This window comes from Sus scrofa, chromosome 7 (assembly GCF_054392235.1).
Source record: "Sus scrofa isolate SSC_HxYL_T2T_F1_AM1 chromosome 7, Sscrofa_HxYL_maternal_Yorkshire_Landrace_v2.0, whole genome shotgun sequence".
Lineage (NCBI taxonomy): Eukaryota > Metazoa > Chordata > Mammalia > Artiodactyla > Suidae > Sus > Sus scrofa.
Genome location: NC_139389.1, coordinates 43,307,153 through 43,333,132, shown reverse-complemented (window position 1 = coordinate 43,333,132; position 25,980 = coordinate 43,307,153). Strand labels below are relative to the sequence as shown.

At 54.7% G+C, this 25,980-nt stretch overlaps 3 protein-coding genes across 8 annotated transcripts in view; all 3 read left to right on the top strand.

Annotated features, from left to right (window-relative positions):
• KIF6 (kinesin family member 6) overlaps positions 1-11,863 on the top strand; it is a 357,515-nt gene extending 345,652 nt beyond the window's left edge. For 3 of the 5 annotated variants that reach the window (XM_084968006.1, XM_084968009.1, XM_003128378.7), the window contains 3 exons: positions 405-494; positions 2,223-2,329; positions 10,881-11,863. In XM_084968006.1, the coding sequence (XP_084824132.1) occupies positions 405-494; positions 2,223-2,329; positions 10,881-10,933 (250 nt within the window). In that variant the 3' untranslated portion in view covers positions 10,934-11,863. Of the gene's footprint in view, positions 1-404; positions 495-2,222; positions 3,248-10,880 lie in introns of those variants that run through there. The other 2 variants (XM_084968007.1, XM_084968005.1) reach the window with 1 other exon arrangement.
• The window catches only part of MOCS1 (molybdenum cofactor synthesis 1), a 918,787-nt gene that overhangs the window by 571,680 nt on the left and 321,127 nt on the right, over positions 1-25,980 (top strand). The gene's annotated exons all lie outside the window — the stretch shown is intronic.
• KCNK16 (potassium two pore domain channel subfamily K member 16) lies at positions 17,420-25,933 on the top strand. Of its 2 annotated transcripts, XM_021098660.2 has the most exons (5): positions 17,420-17,700; positions 20,937-21,051; positions 22,597-22,763; positions 23,458-23,623; positions 23,939-25,933. In XM_021098660.2, exons 1-5 carry the CDS (start codon positions 17,488-17,490, stop codon positions 24,160-24,162), a joined length of 885 nt encoding a protein of 294 aa, XP_020954319.2. In that variant the 5' UTR covers positions 17,420-17,487; the 3' UTR covers positions 24,163-25,933. The 2 variants fall into 2 exon arrangements, with proteins under 2 accessions (XP_020954319.2, XP_084826532.1); XM_084970406.1 differs by lacking the exon at positions 17,420-17,700 and having other exon boundaries at positions 18,401-21,051; positions 24,057-25,933.

The following is a 25,980-nucleotide window of genomic DNA, read 5'->3' as shown; positions in this document are numbered from 1 at the left end:
ACTAAGCATAGATTAAGCAGCTTAAACAACGGGAATCTATTTCTCACGGTTCTGGAGGCCAGGAAGTTCCAGATCAAGGCCCAGCAGGTTCAGTGTCTGGTCTGCAGGTGGCTCTCTCCTGGCTGTGTCCTCACATGGTCGAGGGACAGTGCTGATTTCTCTTCCTCTCCTTATAAAGACATCAGTCCTGTTATGGGGGCCCCACCCTCATGACCTCATCATAACGCATCACCTTCCAAAGGCCCCATCTCCAAACACCATCCCACTGGGGATTAGACTTCAACATAGGAATCTGGGCGGAGGCAAAACCTACAGTCCATACAGCTGCTAAGCATAAACCCTGAATTTCCTCTTCTGTAAACCTCCTCCCACACCTTTTCCTCTTGTCCATTTGTCTTTTGCAGTGATGTGTACACCAGGAAGATCCTGCCCTCGCCCGGCCCCCTCCTGCCCAGCGGGGAGCAGAGCGGCCCCAGCAACCCCCCGGAAGACAGGTCTGTGCTCTTCTCCCTCTGAGGCAGTGGGTGCAGTGGGAGGAAATCCCACACCCAGGAACCCCGTGTGCAGGGGCCTCGCAGACAGAGCCCAGGGCAGGCCTCTGCCTGGTACCCCAGGAATTCCCGGGAACCTCTTATGGATGCCCACCCCCAGAGCCAGGGCCCCAAGCAGAGAGAGCTGCTTCCTGAATCCTTGTAAATAGACATCCCTGGGGCCTTTAAAGGAACAGGAAACAGCCCAAGGGTGGTCCCACCATAGCCCACCAGGCTCGCACGCTGAATCCCCACCCCAGACAGTGACAGATGCGGAGTTGACAAGCCTGGTCTCGGGCCTGTGAGCCTTTGGCACCAGGCCAAGCAAAACTGATGAGGCCTCTTCCCAGCGCGGGCTCTCTGCGCCCTCTGACCAGCATGCCTGCGGGCCCTGCTCTTCTCCCTGGGGCCGTCCAAGGGCGCATTCCACCCTCCGTCCCTCCTAGCCCAGGGAGAACGCACAGCTCCAATGCAGCCCCTGGCCTCCCTGCTTTGGCTCTTCTGGCCGAGTTGCTAGAACGCCAAAAATTGCATGTGATGCCAAACAGCCTTTGTGATTTACACCCTCGCTACCTCCAAGAGAGCAGACACCACGCCTGCTGTGTGGAGTGATGGGTGTGAGGATGGACATGGCCAAGCCAGGGAAGCACCTTGCTTTGCATTTTCATTAGGGGGATTTTTGCATAGGAGTTGTGTGGGGAAAGAGGAAGACAAAGGGGACATGCATCCCCCCTTTTTTTGTCTTTTTAGGACTGCACCTGTGGGATATGGAGGTTCCCAGGCTAGGGGTGGAATTGGAGCTACCTACAGCTGCTGTCCTACACTACAGCCACAGCAACGCTAGATCCGAGCCACATCTGTGTGACTTATGCTACAGTTCAGGTCACTCGAACCCGCATCCTCAGGGATACTGGTCAGGTTCTTAATCTGCTGAGCCACAACAGGAATTCGCCATCCCTCCCTTTTTAAGGGGATTTCACTTCTGACAAATCTCATTGGCCAGAACCTGATCACCTGGTCACACATGGCTGCAAAGAAGGCTGGGAAATGTAGTTTTTCAGCCGCTGCAACATAATCAGCTGAATATTATGGTTCTGTTTTTAAGAAGAGATGGGAGAAGAGTTATCTCTGTCTCAGGAGCAACTAGCTTAGCCACAGTGGGGCGCAGACTGTGGGGACACATCTGAAAGGATGTGACATCTAAGTTAGGTGCGGAAGGAGACAGGCACAGGTAGAACAGGCTTGGTTTGGGTAAGTTAGGGGCGGGGGACAGGACAGTAGGATGAGGGGTTGGAGAAGGTGCCAAGAGGAAGCACATTTAGCCACATCTAATGGGCAAGCAGCCCAGGACGAGGAGGCAGCTGGCCAAGGGCCTGAGGCCGGAAGGAACTTGGTGTGTCCATCAGAGTAACAGGGTGGCCAGGACGCAGCAAATGGGTCCCAATCATCCAGGAACAAGCTTGAATCTCATTCCAAGGGGGAGGAGCCCCTAAGGCTTTGAGGCAAAGGACCAGGGGACACAGGTCAGGCTGGGTGTAGAAGGATGGCTGTGGGGGCTGCAGAGAGGGAGGGGCCAGGAGGCGGCAGGGCCTTAGGTGAGATCCAACCACCAAATGCCCAAAGGGGTTTGGCAAGGTACATGCTGGGGCCAAACATAAGGCGTAGTAAAGGGTGACTTGTGGTTGTTTCCAGCATCCCAGAGAGGCCGGTGTCGTCCGTCCCTCTCACAGGGGACAGCCAGACGGACTCCGACATCCTGGCCTTCATCAGGGCCAGACAGAGCATTCTGCAGAGGACAGGTAAGGGGGCGTCCCCAGGCGCCCGCCCTGCGCCCGCACTCCTGAGTCGGGGTGGGGGAGGTAGATGCCAGAACAGCAGGCAGCTGAAGGAAGCAGCAGGAAGCCTCCTGCATGTCCCCAAAGCCACAAGACTGGCCTTGCAGTCACCCATGTGTGCCTGCCCCCAAATTCCCCCAGAGAAAGCGCCAGGAGGCAGCATGGGAAACCTCCAGTCAGGCAAAGGGGTGGCGGCCCAGATGGCCTTGCCCCCATTCCAGACTGGCTCTTTCTGCTGCCTGTCCCCAGAGCCGGCTCCCCTCTGCTCAGCCCTCTCCAAACAGGAAGGGGCCAAGGGATGGTTTGGAAAGTTGCAGAACCCGGGCGAAATCTCACTTTCCTGTTGGAGCGAGGCTCTCGCCAATGAGGTGTAACAGCACCTGAAGGCTTAGGCCCGAGGACATGGTAGCAGTTACAGGAGAAACAGGTGGTGCGGCAGAACCAGGAAGAGAAAGAGAAGGCCCCTCCTGGCCTTCGTCTGTGGCCTCCCCTCTTCCTCTCTGCACCTGCCCAACCACCCTGAACGGGCCTTTTCTTCTGCCTTCCTTCTGCCCAGAGACTCACAGGGACAAGCCGCTGGGCCCCTTACCCAGCCCTGCCTTTACTTTTTTTTCCATCAACTGATTTTTTTATTTTATTTTATTTTTAAAATTTTTTGTTATGGTTGATTTACAGTGTTCCATCAATTTCTACTGTCAGCAACAGTCATATGTATATATACACACTCTTCTCACATTATCTCCCATCATGTTCTATCCCAAGAGACTGAATACAGTTCCCTGTTCTTATCTATTCTAAATGTAATAGTTTGCATCCCCAAGCTCCCTGTCCATCCCACTCCCTCCCCCTCCCCCTTGGCAACAAGCACAAGTCTGTTCTCCATGTCTGTGAGTCTGTTTCTGTTTTGTGGGTAGGTTCATTTGTGCCACATTTTAGATTCCACATATAAGTGATATCATATGGTATTTGGCTTTCTCTTTCTGACTTACTTCACTTAGCATGAGAGTCTCTAGTTATATCCATGTTGCTGCAAATGGCATTATTTTGCTCTTTTTTATGGCTGAGTAGTATTCCATTGTGTATCTGTACCACCTCTTCTTAATCCATTCATCTGTCGATGGACATTTAGGTTGTTTTCCTGTCTTGGCTATTGTGAATGGTGCTGCAGTGAACATATGGGTGCGTGTATCTTTTTGAATGAAAGTTCCCAGCCCTGCCTTAAGCCTCAGCCTCATCCCAATGATCCAAAGGCTCCTTATCAGGCTTAACCCTGGTTCCACATGTCAGCAAGGCCCCCAGCTGGGTGAGACGGCAGACTCGGACCTGTGATGGCTGCCACCTGCCCTGAGAGGCCCACACTCAGCTTCACCACCAACTGCCTGCAGTTTAGACGGTGGGAGGTTTGCACAGGGATAGAGCACCCCGGGTAAAGCATGGCCTTTGTCAGAGCATCCTCTCCCTCACTGCAATGCCTGCCCACTTACCGTTCTCCCTTCGCCACTAGGATCAGCCACCACCACCATTGTCAGGCATTTTCTGAGACTGAGACAGGCTGGCTCTGCCACCAACCTGCTGTGACATCTTGGCTACATAACTTGCCTTCTCTCGTCCTCAGTTGCCTTGTCTAAAATAGAAAAAAAAAAATGAGTTCCCATGTGGATCAGCGGGTTAAGGACCTAACTTTGTCTCTGTGAGGATGCAGGTTTGATCCCTGGCCTCACTCATTGGGTTAAGGATCCGGTGTTGCCACAAGCTGTGGTATAGGTCACAGATGTGGCTCAGATCTGGTGTTGCTGTGACTGTGGTATAGGCTGGCAGCTGCAGCTCCAATTCGACTCCTGGCCTGGGAACTACCATAAGCCATAGGATCAGCCCTTAAAAAAAAAAGGAAAAAAGAAAAAAATTGAATTTGGATTCAGTCCTCTCCAAGGCCCCAACTATCTCCACAACATTCTAATGGTGTGTATCGGCCTCAGAGTGATGCTATAATACTGCACAGTGAATGGACACTGTATTTATTAGGCATCTTCTATGTGCCGGGCAGTGTACCCAAACTGGAGCCATACCAGTGAACAAGGCTGACTCAACCCCGGACATTCTGCAGCGAGAGAAGCAGTCAGTAAACACATCCACTAAGACACAGGGTCAGAGATACCAGCGAGTGCTCTGGAATAGCTAGACCCCCGGGACGTCTGCTTCTGGCTGGAGGGGGAGAGCTTGAGCCTGATGACTGACTTGTAAGAGTGGCGCACCTGCGCAGTTCTGGCCATGAGCCTCCACTCCCTCTGGGAGAAGCAGAAAGTGACCAGCCCCGGGGTAGGGGGTGGGGGGCGGCAGGGGAAGAGAAGCTTGGCTTTGTTGCAGGGTGGGGAGAAGGCCAGCATGGCCGGGGAGCCAAGCTCGGGGGCAGGGCTTCCGTTCTGAGTGTGCTGGGAACCCTGTGGAGCACTTAAACCATCGCATGATGAGGTCTGATTGGTATTTTCCAAGCTCATGTGGCCGTTGTGTGTGGTGTGGGAGGTGCGGGGCTGGGCAGCGCGGTTCATTTCTATTATTCCATGGGATGCTCCCGGGAAGGTCCAGGGCGAGGGTGGCCTGGACTTGTCATCCACCTGGACCGGACACGTGAGGGTCACGGAGACTCGTTTACTTGTTTATATACTGAAAGGAATGGTCCAGTGGGGGTGGGGGAGGGGGGAGGGGGTCTATGACGTGGGAAAGAGGACCAAATTGGCAGGGGAGAAAATTCTTTGCGGAAGTAGAGGGGAGAATGCCCAGGTCATAAGTGGAGGGCGTGCTGGCTTTGGGAGCCAGGAGACAGCCCCCCAGCCAACAAACCCATAAATGTCAACCACCATTTGTCCCATCTGTCAAGAAGTCTACAAATAAGCAATATTTTCAAGTTCTGTTTACTCAGCTTTTGAACACATAACAGACATGTTACCATCCAACCCTCCAGAGGAGAAGAGGCAGAAACCCAGGGTGTAGGTCCGGTTGACGTCTTCCTGCTGAGTCCAGGCCCAGCTGGGGCAGAAAGCGGGGCGCTCTTGTTATGCCATGTATGGCATGTTACCATTTCTGCATTTTGTTTTCATTTCTATTATACCATGTGATGCTCTCGACACTGCTGTCAGGTACCCAGAGCCAAGGGTATATGACCCCCCTGTTGATGGCTCCCCAAAGGCAGAGCCAGGATAACCCAGGCCTCCTGCGCCCTCTCCACGGGGCCACACTGCGTGGAAGAGCCACCCGCTGCCGGGCACTTGTCTCTCGGCCTCTGCCCTCCCTTCAGCCCAGGATCTCTCTTCTCCAAACAGACAGCAGCCTGGAAGCAATTCATCAAAGCAAACATGAGTTCAAGGCTTCCATGTTTATCCTTTTTGTTTTGTTGTGTTTTGGGGGGTTTGGGGGGGTTTTTTAGTTTTGGGGGTTTGGTTTGTTTTTTGTGTGTTTGGGATTTTTTTTTTTCTGCTTTTTAGGGCCACACCTGTGGCATATGGAAGTTCCCAGGCTAATCAGAGCTGCATCTGCGACCTACATCACAGCTCATGGTAACACTGGATCCTTAACCCACTGAGTAGGGCCAGGGACCAAACCTGAATCCTTGTGGATACTAGTCTGGTTCTTAACCCACTGAGCCACAACAGGAACTCCCTCAGTCTTTATTCTTAAGCGAAAAAGGAGAATCCTGGGTTCTTAGTGACCATGGGGCCATAGAGGAAGCTGAAGACAGGGTGACAAAGGTTCCCTCTCTGGCCAGGTGGAGGCCAAGGGGCTGGCAGGTGCAGCCCCTCCTGACACACATACACGGCCCACTTTCCAGGCGTCCCTGTCAGGCAAACACACAGGCTGGGGCCAGGCACCTTCCCAGCCAAAGCACACACTCCCTCCCCCCTGCCCTGGCCCCTCCTCTGCCCTGGGCCCCCCTCCCCCCTGCCCTGGGCCCCGCTCTCAATTCAGTGGCTGTCAGGCTGGGCTTCTTCGGAAGTGCTCATTAAGGGGAATTTGTGACTGTCAGCCTGCAAGCAGGAGCCCGAAAGCGTAATTTAACATGAGCCTCGCCTGCCAGCTCTTAGACTTCACCGAGGGCCAGGTTGAAGCCACTTGATTTAGGATTCATGGAAAAGCTGCGGAACATTTAAATCCCTGCCAGGGGCACACACGGACAGGTATATCTCCCCCAGAAGGTGTGTTAGTCATCCACGGTGTCAAATCTGCTGTTTCTAACTGCCAAGGGTATCTAAGAGCTGAGAAAATGAGATTAACCCCTTTCTAGAGGGCCCTTTAGGAAAAAAAACAAAAAACAAAAAATTCCCTCGATCCCTGAGTTGGAAGTATTTCCTCCGGACAGGAACCTTGGTGTGACCCCCGGGACCACAACACCCTCCTCTCTAGCTAGTGCCGGGAGGAGGCTCTACCTGGTGCCCCAAAGCCCCCCACGCCCCCCAACCCCCACCTCTGCTCTAAGACCTCCAGTCCCCGCTCCCTTCAGGATCCCTCCCAGTACAACTGAAGAACCCAGATCTGGGAAGGAAGAGACCCAAACACAGGGGCCGTCTCCACCCTGGGGACCTTAGGCAGGTCACCTCCTCCAGCCTCCCCATCAGATCTATCAAGTTCAGATTCCGCCTTTGCCTGGGTGGTCAGCCTCTCCTGAGATAATGCCCATCAAATCCCTCTTAAACTGCCAAGCCCCAGGAGCCGTCAGCAGGAATGCTGGCCTCTGCGGTAAGGACTGGTCCAAGGCAGTGAGGGGTGACTGGGTTTTGGGAGGCATTTTGTTTTTTTGTTCGTTTTGTCTTTTTGCCTTTTCTAGGGCCGCTCCCATGGCATATGGAGGTTCCCAGGCTAGGGGTCGAATCGGAGCTATAGCCACTGGCCTACACCAGAGCCACAGCAACGCGGGATCCGAGCCGCATCTGCAACCTACACCACAGCTCATGGCAATACCAGATCCTTAACCCACTGAGCAAGGCCAGGAATTGAACCTGCAACCTCATGGTTCCTAGTCGAATTCATTAACCACTGAGCCATGATGGGAATTTCAAGGCGATTTATGTTTGTTTTCTTTTTTTAATTTTATTGAAGTTGAGTTGACTGACAATATTGTGTTAGTTTCAGGCGTGCAGCAAAGTGAAGCAGTTTATATATATATATATCCATGTACCCATTCTTTTCAGAGTCTTTTCTTATGTAGGCTATTGCTGAGTACAAAGCGGATTTCCCTATGCTGTGCAGTAGGTGCTTGCTACCATCTGTTTTCTATACAGCAGAGTGTAAGTGCTCATCCCAACCCTCCTAATTTATCCCTCCTCATCAGTGGGATTGTTTTTTAAATGCTGTAGCCGTAGCCTCCACTCCGCGAATCTACAGTCACAAGATCCTGATAGAGCCTGACAGCTCCATCACTTAACTAAGGTTCATAAAATCAGAACTGAACTGGATACGGCGCCTTCTGCTGTGGGTCGAGGTCTGTGTCCATGAGGAACTGTGGCGCGGAGTCCGATGCGCTGAGGACAGGAAGGGAGAGCATCAGACACACCAGGGCGTGAGAAGGTGATATGTCTCAGGTCCCTCTGGACCAAGGCTCCCGGCTCTGCTGCATATGGGGAACCCCAGGGCCCTTAGGAATCCTCCTACCCAGGCCACTCCCAGGACGAATTAAATCAGAATCTCTGGGATGGGCCAAGACCCACTGCCTGCATCTCTCAATCCCGAGGACTGGCGAGGGCAGGGGCTGGGGCCGCCAGGTGTGTGGCTGCTGACCAAGTCGGGGGTCTGATGCTTCCCATGCACTTTGGACAAGCCTCCTGGGCCAGGGTGAGCGGTGAGGAGCACGGAGGCTGAGCCAGCTCCCACCCAGGACTGTCACTGCCTCCGCCCCCGCTTGCCTTTGGTGATGACTGGGGGCGGGGTGAGAAGACACAGCTCCGGGCTGGGCTAGGAATGGCTTAGAAATAAGGACCATCGCCATTTCTTTTAGGGCTGAATAGTTCATCATATGTGTCCTTATATGCGTTATATATGTATTTTTCCTTTATCCACTCATCCATTGATGTACATTTTGGTTGCCTCTACATCTTGGCTTTTATGAATCATGTTGCAGTGAACATGGGTGTGCAACTATCTCTTCAAGATCCTATTTTGGGAGTTCCTGTTGTGGCACAGTGGTTAATGAATCCGACTAGGAACCATGAGGTTGCGGGTTCGATCCCTGGCCTCACTCAGTGGGTTAAGGATCTGGCATTGCCGTGAGCTGTGGTGTGGGTTGCAGATGCAGCTCGGATCTCGCGTTGCTGTGGCTCTGGCGTAGGCTGGTGGCTACAGCTCCGATTCGACCCCTAGCCTGGGACCCTCCATGTGCCGAGGGAGCAGCCCTAGAAAAGGCGAAAAGACAAAAAAAATAAAAAAAAAAAAAGATCCTATTTTGAATTATTTTAGGTGTAGACCCAGAAGTGGGATTACTGGATTGTATTGTAGCTCAATTTTAACTTTTTGAGGAGTTACCAGTACCTTTTTTTTTTTTTGCTTTTTAGGGCCATACCTACAGCATATGGAAGTTCCCAGGCTAGGGGTCAAATGGGAGTTACAGCTGCCAGCCTACACCACAGCCACAGCAATGCGAGATCTGAGCCGCATCTGCGACCTACACCACAGCTCACGGCAACACTGGATCCTTAAGCCCCTGAGCAACGCCTGGGATCAAATCCGCATCCTCATGGATACTAGTCAGATTCGTTTCTGTGGCGCCACAATGGGAACTCCACCACTACTTTTCAAATAATCCATTTCAGACGATTTCTGATGGCAAATGTTTAGCTCATCAGTGAGTGATTTCTTTCTCTCTTTTTTTCTTTTTCTTTTCTTTTTTGGCCTTGACAGAGGCACGTGGAAGTTCCTGGGCCAGGGCCCAAAACCGAGCCACAGCAGTGACAAGGCCAGATCCTTAACCTACTGAGCCACCAGGGAATTAACCATTTTTGTTTATTGGGTCTTTGGTTTGGTTTGGTTTGGTTTGGTTTGGTTTGGTTTGGTTTGGTATGGCCACAGCTACAGCATGTGGATGTCCCTGGGCCAGGCACCAAATCCAAGCCTCAGTTTTGACCTATGCCACAGCTGCAGTAATGCCGGATTCTTAATCCACTATGCCGGGCCGGGAATTGAACCTGCACCTCTGCTGCGAACCAAGCTGCTGCAGTCGGATCCTTAACCCACTACACCACAGCGGGAACTCCAGGACCATCTCCATTTAATTCAACAGTGAGGTCAGCCTAGGATCTGGCACATAGAACTAGGTCTGAAAGACCAAGGGCTCCTAGCCTTGAACTGTTTTCACCCTCTTCCTCGCCGTTACCTCCCACATTCAACGTGTCACAGAGAATTAGGCTTCTTCCTCAGGAACAGCGGGCAGACCACGCCCAAAGGCCCCAGCAGCCAGGTCCCAGGTGGCTGCACCTGCACCCCTCCATCTCTCTGCCCGCTGCAATTTTTTTTAAACACTGTTCTTTACCCAAGAATCTTCAGAAATTCTAATTTGCTTAAAGTTTCAGCCAAATGTTAAACAAATTAACCCCATGTCAGTTCGTCTTACACTTTTCTGCCCCAGTAAGCCTAAGTGGGGCTCTAGATTCTAAATTTCTTTGTTTTGTATTGGTTTGGGGCTTCGTGTGGGTTGTTTTTGTTTGTTTGTTTGGGGGGGGGTTGTTTGTTTGTTTTATGGCCGCACCTGCGGCATATGGAAGTTCCCAGACTAGGGGTAGAATCAGAGTCACAATGGCCAGCCCACACCCTAAGCCACAGCAACACTAGATCCAAGCCACGCCTGCGATCTACACCACAGCTCACAGGATCCTTAACCCAGAGAGCAAGGCCAGAGATTGAGCCCACATCCTCATGGGCACTATATTGGGTTCTTAACCCACTGAGCCACAACAGGAACTCCAGATTCTGCATTTCTTAACAAGCTCCCAGGGGATGCAGTGCTGCTGGTCCACGGGGCAAAAGCCAGGAGCCATGCTAGCTACCTCCCTTTTTCCAGGTACCTCCTTTGCACCAGTAATTTGGATGATGAAAGTGAAGCCCAGAGAACGACCATGGTTTGCCCAAAGTCACATCATGAGTTGGGGACCATCCTAGCTAGAACTCAGGGGTCCTGCTTCTCGGTCCAGAGAACCCTTCTCCCTGTGCAGCCATGGGAGGCTCCAGGAAGGCGGCTTCATGGTCAGGAGGAACCATCGTGGAATATCATGAGTATCTGGGGCAAAAAGCAAGGAGAGACTCTCTGAAAGAATTAAGTCAGAGTGTCACTGAAAACCATGGGGTTGGAGAATAAGTGCAGGTCCTGACTCAGGGACTTGAAACTTTTGCAAAACAGCAAAGGAGGCATTTCCTTCAGCTCTTGGGGAGTAAATGCAGCTCCCAGGAGTCAGACCCTGAGAGATGCCCTGCCCGACATCCACAGGGAGAGGTCCCTGCCCCACACACAGCCTGACCAACAACACCTGTCTCCTTTCAGGTTCCAATGATCGTCCGCCAAGCATTGCAGCAGCAAGGACAGAGGACAGATGAAGGCGCCTCCTCTGCCTCGCCCGGGCTTCCGAAGTGATCTGTGGGCTACGGGGAGCAACTCATGACTTTGATTCCAGTGGAGGGGATGTGTTCCTTTGAGGGTGGTGTCCTGGAAGCTGCCAAGGGGTCTGGGGCCGGGTTTCCGTGCCATCCTTGCTGTGGGTGTCGGAGCTGCAGGCAGCCGGGCAGTGCCAGGGTGCTGGGGGTGGGACAAGCTCACTCTTGTGGTGTTTCATGTAGCAGATCTTAAACCTTTGAGATTTTGAAATAGCGCCATCACAGTGAGTGTCAGGAAACTCATGCTGGTAGGACGAGGAGGAAATAATAACGGGTCTTTTTAGCTATTTGCCAGCCCAGCCCCTGCCCCAGCCCCTGGTTTGGAACCCAGGAATGGCTGGAGCAGGCCAGGCAGCAGCTTGGAGCCCAAGACAAAGGTGGTGGAATGCAGGGCATCTTGACGGCCAGTCCCCTTCCCCCGGCCCAGACCCTCCACCAACTCTCATGGCCAGATGACCCATAGGCAGTGCCTAAATCGGCTCTATTTTCAGGGAGCCACCCCCACTGCAGGGTCTAAGGTCCTGGCAGCACCCAGAGAGCACTGGACAGCTTCCAGGGGCCCAGCAGGGCGCTGAGTGGAGCCGTGTGTGTGCCTTGGCTTCACCCTCACCCCAACCTTGGAGCTCTACAAGATTCGGGCCAATTCTCCCCAGTCCCACAGTGGGAAGGTAGCTGCCCAGGTCTTGACTCAGAGAGCTGCCTCAGCATTCTAGGCAGTGGAAGGTGGGAGCCCCCAGGAGGCCCCAGGCACTGCCACCTGCCTCAGGGCGCTGGCAGCAAGGTTCCCAGCCAGCTGCAGCAGGGGAGGGGAAGGTGGGAGCAGGGAATAGCCCTGGAAATGAAGCCACCTGAATAAAAGTGCTTGTCTGCTGCTCCTGTTATCTCTGTCCCATGAGTACAGGACCTCATCACCCTGGAGAGAGTATGAGAGAGGACACGGCAGAACTGGCTCCCCCACCACCCCCTTCTCAGGTCTGGGGAAAAGGGTCCCACTGGAGAAGCTGGACTGTTACGTTTCAAAGCTACACAGGCTCAAACTGCTCCTTTAACCCACACCCAGGGTTATCTCACAGGAAAGTGAAGCTAAGGGGTGGACCTGGTTGGTAATAGACAGCCAGTTAGTGGCATATGTACCCAAGTGACCCTCTGGTCACTTTCTAGCTCATCATTCTGTTGTATTTTCCTCATCACTGATTTTTCCCCCCTCTTTTTAGGGCCCAACCGGCACCGGAAGCATATAGAAGTTCCCAGGCTAGGGGTCAAATTGGAGCACAGCTGCCGGCTTACACCACAGCCACAGCATCGCCAGGTCTGAGCTGCACCTGCAACCTACACTGCAGCTGACGGTAACACCAGATCCTTAACCCACTGAGCAAGACCAGGGATTGAACTTGCATCTTCATGGATACTAGTCATGTTCCTTACCACTGAGCCACAGCAGGAATTGCTGACATATCTTTCTTTATTTGCTTATTTTTTTAATGGCCTGCAACTTCCCCCATCACCAAGACTAAAACTCTGTGACAACAGGGACCTGTCTGTCCAGCTCATCACCCATCAGTTCATGAGGGGCAAAGTCAGAACCAGCTCTCCTTCTCAGGCTCCCCTGGGCATTCTGGCCCTCACAGGTCTGTGGCACGTGGTGAGGCCTCAGTAAAGTCCACAGGACCAGGGGGAGGCCTGATTCTAGAAGCCTCCCCAGGAGTCCACAGGGCACACACATACGTAGACACACACACATTCACTCCCTCTCCCTCTCTCTCTCTCCCTCTCCCCCTGAGGAGCCCTGTGGAGTTGGCCAGAGTGCCTCCGAGGTAGCCTCAGGGTACCTGCACACCTTAGTGCCTCCCCTCTGGCACTGGCCAGAGTCCACGGCCTGTAGCTCTCCTGCAGAGACATTATCTCCTGGATGCAAAGGCCTTACTGACAGGGTTGTGTGGTGCAGTCCCACGCCGTGTGTGGACTCAGCCCCTGCAGCCATCACTAAGGCCGGAGAGGAGATGCAGGAGAGGGAGGCAGAGACGGCTCCAGAGTCCCCGCCCAGTGGAAGCCGGCCCTTGACGTGGACACTTGCTCCACACATGCATCCTCCCCGGAGCTCTCCGGCCCCTGCACGTGCGGGAAATGGATGAAATGTTCTGAGAAGACTCGCCAGCCAGCCACCTGGGCTCAGCGGAGCCACGGCAGGTCAGAGCACCTGCATTCACTCCAGGCCGAAATGCGTGGAGCTTTCCAAAAATGCCTTCTGGAGAGCAGCCTGGCTGGTGACTCCAGCCCGGGCCCTGCTAGAACAGAACTGGCTCCACCATTCCCTGGACAGGAAGTGTTAAGAGGAGGGAGGTTTAGAATGTGGCCTTCTTGGATCTTGAAAAAGGGGGATTTTTAGAAAGCAGATAAACTGTGGTGGGTTGAATAATTACCCTTAATTCTTCACCCTCCTCCCCCGTAATAATTATTTGCCAAAGCTCTGCCACAGCCTCACAGGGACAAAGTACACTTTGCAACTCCTTAAATTTGGACTTGGCTCTGTGACTTGGATTAGTCAGTGGGATGTGTGTGTGACTGTCCTGGGCCTGTCCTTTAACCAGCCCTCAGCTTTCCCTCCCTCTGCTGGTCACATAGTCAGGCTGGATGTCCCCTGAATCTGAATGTCTGGTCAGGAGGGCAGAAAAAGCGCCCCCACACACACGCACACACATACACATACACCCGCACCCCCTCCCCCACCCAGGAGGCCGTCCTACACCTTTCGCTGTGGGGCAGTGACAGCCACAACGAGCATGCGGCCCTGGTCCCCGGGGGCTCAGAGCAGCATCTGAACACACAGCTCCTGCTCTCCACCTCCCCGTCCCCTGCAGGGGACATACCTGGGGCCAGTGGGCCTGTCTTCTCCCCTTACTTCCAGTTCAGAACGTGCCCCTTTTCATGTGTGTGGCCACGTGCTATCGAGCGGCTCCGTAGTGAATACCGATGTTGGATGGCGGTGGGCGGCCGGTGCTTCCCCCACCTCCAGGATCACTCGGATGGAAAGAGGCCCATGTCCAGCTGCTCTGTTTGCTCTGCAGGCTCTGCGCATCGTACATGACATTGATCGGGGGGGGGGTTGTTTTTCTTCTTTTTTGTCCAATCTCCTTATTAGTTCAGCCTCAGAGGGTCCCTTATCACTGCCGGATGTCAGGCCACACTCTGCCATCAGGCCTGGCCAGGTTAGACTCTCCATTAATTGATTTTGCCCTCCTCCCCCCGCCTTGGGAAGCACACATTGGCTCTGCCCATTAGCAGCAATAATTCCCTGAAAGGGATTATAAATCATGCCCCGCGTCCGTCCATCGCTCTGGGCGGAGCGGGACCCACGTGGGGAAGTGTCGGGCAGGGAGATGGAGCATCTGATGAGCAGGGGAGCATCTGACGGGCATCTGCAGCCCAGCAGTTTCCCTCCCAAACCTGATCTAAAGCAGGTGCCTGCACACAGAAGGCTCTCAACCAGCATTACTAGTGAGGGAAGAAGGGGGTGCAGGGGGGCTTCTGAGTGCTTCAGGTGACCGTCCACCCAGTCCACCACCAGGGTACCATTCTTTGACTCTGAGGCCCTGAGGGTGTCAGGAGGCCCCTGTTAAAAACCAGAATAGCTCCTGGGAAAGACTGTCCTAAACTCCAGCCAGGTGACGCCCCGCCGGTCTTCGGGTGTGAGAGGAGGAAAGAGAGCTGAGGGGGAGTGGCCCCAGTCGGGGAGAGGCAGGAGGAGGCAAGCCCACAGGAGGGTCTTCATACCTGGTCTGCAAAAAGCAGATCGCTTGGCCCCCAGTGAACCCGGCACCCTCCCTGCTCAGGAGCTGGCTGCCCCGGCCCCCTCCCCCAGCCCATCACGGATGCCCCCCGACACTGCCTTCCCCACCTCCCCCCCTTTCTTTCCTTCCACCTGAGAACAACTCAGGATAGAGAGGTTGCTAGGACCTGCCTGAGTCCCGCAGACAGCAGCGGACATGCTTTCTAAACGGTAGAGAGAGAACCCTTCACATATTGAGCTTCCCCAGGGCAATAAAATGGGATTTGATTATCACACGGCCTGACAGGTGTAAATACAACCCCAGCTTAGAGCCAGGAATGAGTGAGTCTGCGGCGACGAGATGACGGCCAGCACCCTGCCTGGACAGAACATCTTTGCCCACAAATCCCCAGCCACCTCTGCCCAGACCCACTGGCCAGAACCGGGTCACAGCCACCCCAGCTCCATGGAGCTCAGAAAGAGAGGGCAAAGGGCAGTCAGGCTGATTCCCTCCCCATTTCTGGGCCCCTCTCTTCTGCTTCTTCGTGAGTGTGCTTTCCATGGCCTGGCTGCACCGGGGGCTCCTTTGGGAACGGTCCACAGGCTCCTGGAGCCGTTTTGCCTCCTGTGTGCAGAGCCAGAGATGCCCACTGCCTCCTGCGTGCAGTGACTGGGCTGGGAATACAAAAGCCCAGCTCCCCACTTCCTGGGGCACAACTGCCTCACCAGGGCTCCCCAGGAACCAGGAAAAGGCCAGCACTACAGAGCCCCGTTTGAGCCTGCTTGTCTCTATGTGTCTGCACTTACTCTGCTGCTCATACACAAATCCCCCCCATCAGGGCTGCTCTCAAGACAGTGGGGAGCGGGATTATCATGATGCGTGAGGCCAGTCAAGCTCCGTTGCCCAGGGCTGCAGAGCACAAGTGCAGGGTTCCGTTAGCTAGGGAGGAGAAAAAGGATCTGAGGCCAGCAATTCGCAGCTCATTAGAGAAAACACCAGAACATGCGAGCAGAGAACTCACAACCCTGACACACTGCTCGTGGGACTGTAAGATGGTGCGGCCACTTTTGGAAAACAGTCTAGCGGTTCCTCAAAAAAGTTCAGCATAGACTGACCACGTGACTCAGCAACTCCACGTCTAAGTGCATACACGAGAGAAATGAAAACAAACAGCCCACAAAAAAAAACTTGTACATGAATATGCATAGCAGGATTTTTCACAATGGCCAGAAAGTCAAAAGAACCCAAATGTCTATCAACCGATAAATGGATAAATGAAATGTTAGTGTTTCCATGCAAGGAACTATTATTCAGCCATAAAGAATGAAGGGCTGATACTTATATGGATGAACCTTAAAAAACAGTATGCTGGGAGTTCCCATTATGGCTCAGCAGGTTAAGAACCTGACTCGTATACATGAGGATGTGGGTTTGGTCCCTGGCCTGGCTCAGTGGGTTAAGGATCCAGCATTGCCATGAGCTGTGATGCAGGTCACAGATGCGCCTGGGATCTGGCATTGCTGTGGCTGTGGTGCAGGCTGGCGGCTGCAGTTCCAGTTTGACCCCTAGCCTGGGAATTTCCATATGCCACACAGGCAGCAGTAAAAAGAAAAAAAGAAAAAAGAAAAAATGTATGCTAATTGAAGAAGCTGGACACAAAAAGCCACATACTGTATGACTACATTCACATGAAATGTCCAGTTCAGGGAAATCCAGAGACAGCAAATTAAAAGTTGCCAGAAGCAGAGGGGGCAGGCTTGTTGAATGGGGGTGATAGTTAGAGGGTGTGGGGTTTCTCTTTGAGATAATGAAAATGTTCTGAAATTGATTGTGGGGATGGTTGCAAGACTGAATATACTTAAAAATAAAAATCATTCAACTGTCTACTTGTGAAAAGTAGTATGTGAATTATATCCCAAAAAAAGCTGTTACAAATACTCGCAAGCACCAGCAAAGAAGAGAAAGAGAAGAAAACACCCTCATTGGCACCCAGCCAGGGCCAGGGGGTCCTTTTAGCTTCTTTTTATTCACACATACATCTCATCAACACATCCTCCTGCTAAAGGACTTCAAACAAGGAAAATTATCAGCAAAAGCTCTGAAGCAAACGCAGCCGATTTATTAGGAGCTCCACCCCTGATGCTGTTCCTGACCCAGATTATCATTTGTCTATTTGCTTTGCCCTGATTTGTCACCCAGTTCCCTCATCCTCCGGTTCCCCCGGTTCCCCCGATAGGTGGGTCCATTATTCGGGCCGCTTGGTAGCCATGGCAACTGACTACAAGGTGTATTCACACCCATTCTGATTTCTTCCCAGTTCCTGCGCTTGGGGCTTGAAGCCGTCATGGGTAAGGGGCTGGGGGCTGCCCAGGGGACCCACTCTGGCCCATGCAGAGTGAAGTGGGTCTGATGTGGCCCCGAAAAGCCCATCCAACTTGGAGGCAGAAGGTGAGACACGAACAGCCTCAGCAGGTCTCTTTGAGGGGTCCCTGCCCCAGAATTGCTGCTCTCCGTGGAAAAAAAAAAAAAAAAAAAAAGGCTGGGCGGGGGGTGACAGGCCTGTTTGCACTCACGGCACTTAGTGCAGCCAAGCTGAGCCGCACTGTTCAAACAGACTCCCTGGCCTCCAGACACCTGTGCTGAGGAGGGCGAGGCAAGCAGAAGGCTGGGCGCTTCCCGCCTCTCCTCCCACAGCCAGCCCCAGGGCCCTGGCAGAGTCCTGGGCACACCATGCCCCACGCTGGGCTCTGCCCCTGCTGGGGTGGCCGGGTGCTGCCCCTGCTGCTGGCCTACGTCTGCTACCTGCTGCTCGGAGCCACCATCTTCCAGCTGCTGGAGAAGCAGGCGGAGGCTCAGTCCAGGGACCAGTTTCAGTTTGAGAAGCTGCGTTTCCTGGAGAACTACACCTGCCTGGACCAGCAGGCCCTGGAGCAGTTTGTGCAGGTGAAGGGGAGATGGTGGTGGATGGTGGGCAGAACGGGGGTCTCAGAGCTCGTCCAGAGCCGTCACCCTGGGGCTGAGGCCCTATTTGGAAGTGAGTGTGGTGGGAAGAAAGAGCTAGATGAGACCTAGTGCTGGATTCTGGCCCCAGGTCTATGACTGGATCATGGTGTGACATTGGGCAAGTCACTTAACCTATTTGGTTGGTCCTCTTCTAGGTGAGGAGAATCGTCTTATATGTGCTGCAGACATTTGACAGCTGAGTAAAAGCGCTTTGACGCCAAGCGGCCCCTTGCTTCATAAACATGAACCGTGTATATCAGTGTTATCAACACTGCACACAGTTCCTCCCCCCACACTCACGCACTTCCCCTTCCCAACTCCCGGGCTGCTGACCACACTTGAGGGCTATGGGTGGGAGACACGGATAAAGGTCAAGAGCAGCTGCCATGCCGGCAGCAGAGCTGGGCTTGGTGAGCAGTGATCAGGGTGGCTGACTGCCGCTGATACTGTGCCCGTGAGAGGGGGCGGCTCTCCCTGATGGCGAAGCAGCTCAGCCCTGCTTGGGCCCCTTCTGCTGCCCTGCACAAACTCTGGGACCCCAGCACCGTCCCTCCCAGGAATCAGGCAAAACCAGGGTGTTGCAAGGCGGGGGGGCGGGGGGAGGGTGGAGTTGAAGGCATTCAAGACCAGGAGGTCGAATGGGTGACAAAATGTGCCATAAAGGAATGAGCCAGGTGCAGAATCATCACAATGATGATTGGCATTTATTGGGTATTTACAAGGTGCCTCAAGCAGCATGATGGGGTCAGACCAGTTCTGACCATCGTCTGGGTCCGAATGTTTTACATGGATCTCCTCATTCCTACTACCGCTACCACTATCTCCAGTTGGTAGGTGAGAACTGGGGCAACAGAGAGGTCAAGCATGTTGGCCAAAGTTGCACAGTTAGTGGTAGAGGCAGAACTCAACACCCAAGCCATCTGCTCAGCACCACACAAATTAGCATCAGTGCAGGGGGAAGGATAAAGCCTAGAGCAGCAGTTCTCAAAGTATGATCCCCGGACCAGCAGCGGCGGCACTACCGGGGAGCCAGTTAGAAAGGCCAACCCCCTCAGCCCCAACTGAATCAGCAACTCCGGGGGCGGAGCCAACAGCCTTGTGTGAACACGCCCTCCAGAGGACGTGATGCTCCCTCAAGATGGAGAACATCTGGCCTAGGGGATGACCGGTGGGCTGGCTGGTCAGAGAACTTTCCGGAGCTGTGAGAGACTGTCCAGGCCCTTTCTCCCAAGAAAGGAGGCTTCCGGACTCAGGCTTCACTTCCTTGCCCCCCAGCAGCACCACGCTGGGACTGTAGCACCCTTATCAAGGCTGAGAAGGTTCAGGAGACTCTCAAGGCGGGGGTGGAGTTCCTGGAGGCCCTGGAGGCCCTGGAGGCCCTGGAACCACATTCTCCCTCAGCCCCGGGGTACAGGCAAAACCCAGGAGCCAGAGGGTAGGGGGATGGTTTGTAGCTGGGATCTAATCAGTGGCCTCAGGCTTGACCCTGGGCGGTAACACTGATGAACACCCACGGGCCTCCCCAGGGGTCCTGAGCCTCCTAGGGAGAGACCCTCACTTGCCAAAGGACGTCTAGCTGAGAGGCAGAAGAACGCCGGGATGAGATTCCCAGAGAACACAGATTCCACCCTTCCCTCCGTATCCGTGTGGGATTGGGGCCCAGAGCCTCCGAGCATGCGCAGGCTTCTTAGCGCAGCCCTCCGCCTCCGCGAATGTGAACCCGCGGGTGTAGACCCTGCGGATATGGAGCGCTTACTGTACTGTTCAAATCACAAGAAGAAAAAGACCTATAGACGGTACCGAAACACCGTACCGAAGACTGACTCTGCAAGGAAACAGGGCCTTGCCCAGGGTCCCGGGACTCGCGGCGGACCTGCGGATTCCTAGAGAAGAACGGAAGGTCCGCCTTGGGCGCCCTCGCCCACGGCACAGGCCCCCCTCAGTGGATGGAGAGCCTCAGACTGGCGTGGGGGACAGCTGGTTCTAGAATGAACACTGCTCCCATAGGCGAGGGTCTCTGGGGAGCGGGCGTGTTCTGGAACGTTCGGTCCTGGCCTCTCTGGCTGTGTGGGAATGAGAGGGAAACCAGAGTTCGCAGGTCAAGAGGCCAGTTCTGCCAAAGTGAGGAAAAGCAGACAGCCTGTGTCAAGACATCCAGATGTCTGGGGCCACCCCCACTCCACCTTTACCCCCCTGCCCCACCCCCCCACCTACCCCCCGTCCCCCGCAGGGCTTGTTCACCCAACCAGTGGGGAAACATTTCCCACAGGACCTGGGGCTGGAGCTTCCCCTCCTCCACTGCTTCCCTTTCCTGCCTTTGGGGCTCTACCAGGTGGCAAGGCTGCACTGCTGCCCTGGGACAGGTCACAGCGACACGGGAGGAGGGTGGGGAACAGATGAGGGAGGGAGTCCTGCCCACCTCTAAGCTGTGCCAGGGGAAAGAGGGGCTTAGGCTTGAGCCTGAGGTGTTTCGGGTTCTGTAAACACACATTCAGCAGAAGCACACACATGCCACATACAGCACCCATGCATACACCACGCGTGTGCAACACACCACGCATATACAACACACACACACACACACACACACACACACACATACACACACCCGGGACCTTTGCCCTGGCCTCTGATGGAATTTCTCTGGTAGATCTGGGGTGGGACTCACTAGGGGGCAGCAAAGAGCAAGACTGACAGCTCACCTGAAGCTCAGAGAACACAGGGTTCTGTCCCCCACCATCAGCACCATGGGAGAGCAGCCCCGTGGTTTTTCTGTGGTCCCCAAACCCCATTGTTCCCAAGTAAACCCTTCCAGGAACATCCAGCCTGAAATCTACCCATCGTCCTGCCCACCCATGTGGTCTCGCCCTCTTGGCTGTAGGCAGCATCTCCCCCCCGGACCAGTCCACAAGCACCCTCTCCCTCTTTAGGCCCATTTCCCATCCATCAGCCACACTTCGAGCCCACATGCACCTCAGTCAACCCTGGCCAGTGGAGCAGGCAGTGGATTTGGAATCCAGTGCCCTTGGGCAGGTCAGCCACTCTGAGCCTGAGTTTCCTCTTCTGTGAAATGGGAATGTGACTTTGTAAGAATATCATGAGGTGAGACAGGAAAGCACTGGGCAGAGAGCTTGGCCACCAGCCAAGCTCCCTCTTCCTCCCACCCCATGCCACAGGTCATCATGGAAGCCTGGGTGAAGGGCGTGAACCCCAAAGGCAACTCCACCAACCCCAGCAACTGGGACTTCGGCAGCAGTTTCTTCTTTGCAGGCACGGTCGTCACCACCATAGGTAAAGGGTCAGGGTGGAGAAGGGAGGCCCAATGCACCTGCTGACACCCTATGGCTTCCTTATGGTCACCAAAGCAGATGCTGAGACAAGGATGTGGTTTATCTAGGAGGCGATTCCAGGAAGCACGAGAAGTAAAAAGAGAAAAGGCAATAAAGTTTGCAGTAATGAGCAGGGGGACTGGTTGGGGTGACTGGGTTCACCAGTGTTGAGGACCCTCTAAGAAGTTAAGGAGAGAAGTTCCCATTGTGGCGCAGCAGAAACAAATCCGACTAGGAACCATGAGCCTCACTCAGTGGGTTAAGGATCCAGTGTTGCTGCAAGTTGTAGTGTAGGTTGCGGATGCGGCTCAGTCCCGTGTTGCTATGGCTGTGGTGTAGGCCAGCAGCTGTAGCTCTGATTGGACCTCTAGCCTGGGAACCTCCATATGCCATGGGTGTGGCCCTAAAAAGCAAGAAAAAAAAAAAAGAAGAAGAAGAAGAAGAAGAAGAAGCAGCAGCTAAGGAGAGCCCTGTCAGGGGTAAGGAAGCAGGTGTATTTATCTACCAACTCCTGCCCCCACTAGTTGAGGGCTGATCCCGGATGTGGTAATTCTCCAGTATCTTGGACCCGGCAACAGACCAAGTGCACTCCTGGGGCCAGAAGAATCTCTCAGGTGGAGAGACACAGGGACTGGGGAGGGAAGTCATCTGTGTGACAGGAACTGTCCACCAAGCCGCAGGGCTGTCCTGGGTGTTCTGGGCACCAACCACATCTGCTGTACCCCCATACCACCTCCAGACCCACCCCGGCTAACCCCACTCTTCCCCTCCTTCCAATCAAGTCTAATTCCATATGCCATTCTTGAGCTCAGGTGACATTCAAAGCAGATGGTGTGGGGGCGGGGGAGTATGAACTCCGACCAGACCCAAGCTTGACTCTCAGGGAGCTTCCAACCTAGTAAAGAGGGATGAGATGAGCACACTCGAAACGAGAGCACAAGGTGAAGTAGATAACTAGATAGGAATGACACGGGGCACTGTGGGGAATCACACCTGCTCAGGAGGAAGAGGGCGGCAATCAGGAGGGCTTCCAGGAGGCAATTTTTGGGAGATGAGCCTTCGAAGCAGGATTCTTACATATAGCGAGCATCCTAGAAAAGGTCGTGAAGAGTGTTCTGGATGGAGTTCCCATCGTGGCTCAGCGGAAACAAATCTGACTGGTATCCATGAGGACTGGCCTCACTCATTGGGTTAAGGATCCGGCATTGCCTTGAGCTGTGGTGTAGGTCGCAGACGCAGCTCAAACCTGGCATGGCTGTGGCTGTGGCATAGGCCGGTGTCTACAGCTCCGATTAGACCCCCAGCCTGGAAGCCTCCACATGCTGCAGGTGTGGCCCTAAAAAGAAAAAGGAAGAAAAAAAAGAGAGAGTGTCTGGAAACAGAGGCGCTTCCCCTCCGCTCCTCTCCTCCTCCTCCTGATGGAAAAATCAACCTCTGCTGGAGTCTGTCAGGGAGGCAGTTCTAACCCCTCCCTTCCCCGTGTTTGCCCACCCTCCTCCCTCTGCAGGATACGGGAACCTGGCGCCCAGCACAGAGGCAGGCCAGGTCTTCTGTGTCTTCTATGCCCTGGTGGGCATCCCGCTCAACGTGGTCTTCCTCAACCACCTAGGCACAGGGCTACGTGCCCACCTGACCGCCCTGGAGAGGTGGGAGGACCAGCCCAGACGCTCCCAGGTAGGGCCCCTCCCTCCCCACAGCCCCCCTCAGAAGTTGATGCTGAGACAGAGTCTGACCAGGTGGCTGTGAGGGGTTGACCCGTGTAAGAAAAGGACCGGACAGAGGGAGAAGCTGGACTGTGGTGCCGGCTGGACAAAGACCTGGCCCGCCCCTGGACTCTGCCTCTACCCCAGTCAGCTGCTGGGAAGGTTTGCCCTCGGGCCAGGCAGTTCCCTCTCTGAAATACACCCCAAGGGAGCTGACAGCTGGAGGCAGCTTGTCAGGGGCTTCCTCGAAGGGGGATCTACACCTCTGTGGTCACCACAGAGCTCCAGCAGCCCTTCCTGAGGTCAAAAGCAAACTCCAGTGCCCACCTGTCATCTGGCCCCTTGTGAAACCGGGCACAGTAGGAGGGCACAGGTGCAGAGCAATCGGAGCCTGTTCAATGACAGTCAGAGTCCCTGGGGGGAGGGGGACTGTCCGTGTGGACCCCAAGCCAGAAGGAGCCTCCAAATTCCAACTTGACTCACCAACACAGTCCCTCTGACCACAGCTTCCTCGGCCCGGGCAAGGTCACACACACAGATGTGACACCCACCCCCCCCGCCAGGGCAGGGCGGGCAGGGCGGGATCTGGCCCAGCCCACTTCCTCAGCTGCCCAGCCCCTCTGCCTTACACTCCCAAGTGGCCTCAGAGACTCCTCCCTTTCCAGCTACTGCAGACCCTGGGCCTGGCCCTGTTCCTGGCCCTGGGGACGATGCTTATTCTCATCTTCCCGCCCATGGTCTTCAGCCACGTGGAGGGCTGGAGCTTCGGCGAGGGCTTCTACTTTGCCTTCATCACTCTCAGCACCATCGGCTTCGGAGACTATGTCGTCGGTGAGTGAGAAGGATGTGGCCACAGACCTTGGGGTGGGGGCCACTGGGATTCAGGGGCTGGGGGGGATGTCAGCAGGGGTAACTGTTGAGGACCAGAGAGCCCCTGCTTATTCAGGGAGACAAATACGTTGTGAGACGGCTGTGATGTCTCACAGCATCCTGGGAAGCTGCTGGTCTGGGACCCATGGCCCTTCCCCCCCAGGGACCTCCAGTGCTGATCCTTGCTATGGGGAGGCTGGTGGGAGCTCCCACAGAATGCAGGGGCGGCTGTGCCCTCAGCCCTCCAACATTCATCACACCCCCCTTCCCTGCCAGGCACAGACCCCAGCAAGCATTACATCTCGGTGTACAGGACCTTGGCGGCCATCTGGATCCTCATGGGCCTGGCGTGGCTGGCACTGGTCCTCCCACTGGGCCCCCTGCTTCTTCACAGGTGCTCCCAGCTCTGGCTGCTCAGCAGAGGCCTTGGCTTCAAGGAAGGGGGAGCCCCCGAAACCGATGGGCTCCCCAGACCTCAGAAGATTCCCATCTCTGCATGAGGACCCCCCAGTGGCCTCAGGAGCCCCTCCCAGCATCCCCAGCCCACCCCATGTGCCCTCTGGACATCCTGGCCCAGCTCCTTCTTTGCAACCCACTCACTTCCCAGCACAGAGCAAGGAGACAGGTGTGTCCAAGAAAGTACGAGAAAGGAGATGCAGAGGCAGAATGGGAGACAGATATGTGTGGAGCAAGATGTTGTCCCAGGGCCCCTCCCTCAAAAGTGACCTGGAAAAGCTCAGAGTTCCTGTGTTGACTTGGTGATAACAAACCTGACCAGTATCCTGGCCTCGCTTAGTGGGTTAAGGATCTGGTGTTGTCCTGAGCTGTGGTGTAGGTTCCAGACATGGCTGAGATCTTGCATTGCTGTGGCTGTGGTGTAGGCTGGCAGCTGCAGCTCCAATTTGACCTCTAGCCTGGGAACTTCCATATGCTGCACGTACAGCTCTAAATAAAAAGCAAAAAAAGTGACCTGGAAAAGCTGAATCCAGATGCGGATCATGGTGGCCAAATAGCGTCCATTGCCTCCCCACCCCCTGCTCCCAGGAGACCTTACACAGGACAGCAAAAGGCAGCGTTACTTTTGCTTCATTTGATACATGCACAGTGTGTTACCAGCCCCCGCTGTGCGCCAGGCTCCAGGAAGACAGCAGGGAACGTCCCTGCCGCCGTGAGCATCTAGTCGAGTGGAAGCGCTAGACAAGCAGAGAGGCAGCTGGGACCCAGCAGCCAAAAACCCATGATGGGGTCAGACCAGGGTATGAAGAGCACCCAGGAGACCAGCCAGCAGGGATTTTGAAGCAAGTAGGATGTCTGTCCGCAGGAGGCTCCCAACCCCGCCCCCTAGCCTAGAGGTCTAGCACTGCCTGTGAACAAGGCTGAGGCACTCTTGAGTGTCCCCGGGTATGGCCTCCCTTGACCTCCTCAGGGCACCCCTTGACCTCATTACCCCTCTGGGCTCTGGAGAGCCTTTCCAAACACTCCCTGGGGAAACGGGCAGCCAGTGATCCCAGGAGATTTCCGGGAAACAAGCTGCGTGAAAGCCCAGCCTCCCTTAGGAATGCCCTCTACAGCCTGGCCTCTCGTCTGCCAGGTGACATCTCTGGCCAGAAGGAGAGGAGAGACTTAACAGCAGTGCATCCTGAGGTCCAGCCTCACCAAGGACCGCAGACACTGGGCCCTACCTCTCTCAACAAGACAGGCCAATAAGGGATCGGGAACCACTGGACAGGACTAAGGCAAGGCCGTGAAGCCCAGGAGGCTCCAGGTGGAACTCCCCAGGGAAGGATCTAGGGCAGCAAAAGACCCAGGTTACACCCAGGATTTTCTGATATGGAGGAGAGGCCTGAGAAGCTGAGGACCCCCAGGACTCTTTTTTGGGGCATCTCACCCACAGCATGCCAAAGTTCCTGGGCCTTCGATATAACCCGAGCCACAGAAGTGACAACGCCGAGTCCTTAACCACTAGACCACCAAGGCACTCCCCCAGGACTCGTTACATACCCTGCACCCTTCCTCCATTCTGGGTGGAGAGAGTGAGGAGGCCTCTTCAGAAGCAAAGAATGGACAGGACCACTGGGCAAGGCTCCTATTGCCTCCCAAGTTCATGGGCAAGGGCTGATCTGCTGGAGCCCCTCATCTTTGGTACATAAAAGAAAGGAAGGTGATGGGAGAGATCCAGGGAGGGCTCGACAGGCAGCAAGTCCTGGGCCATAGTCCCAGGGTCCAAGGACTTAGGCCGGGGGGCCCCAGGACAATAAAGAGTGCCTTCTACTTTCTCTTCCCCCTGAGTGTGGTCTGCAGGAGTCCCTCCCACTCTT

Excerpts from the sequence above, each read along its gene's own strand:
- KCNK16 (XM_021098660.2), top strand. The coding sequence starts at position 17,488 with ATGCCCCACGCTGGGCTCTGCCCCTGCTGGGGTGGCCGGGTGCTGCCC. Across the intron at positions 17,701-20,936 it reads CCCTGGAGCAGTTTGTGCAG|GTCATCATGGAAGCCTGGGT; the intron begins GTGAAGGGGAGA and ends CCCATGCCACAG. Across the intron at positions 22,764-23,457 it reads ACCAGCCCAGACGCTCCCAG|CTACTGCAGACCCTGGGCCT; the intron begins GTAGGGCCCCTC and ends CTCCCTTTCCAG.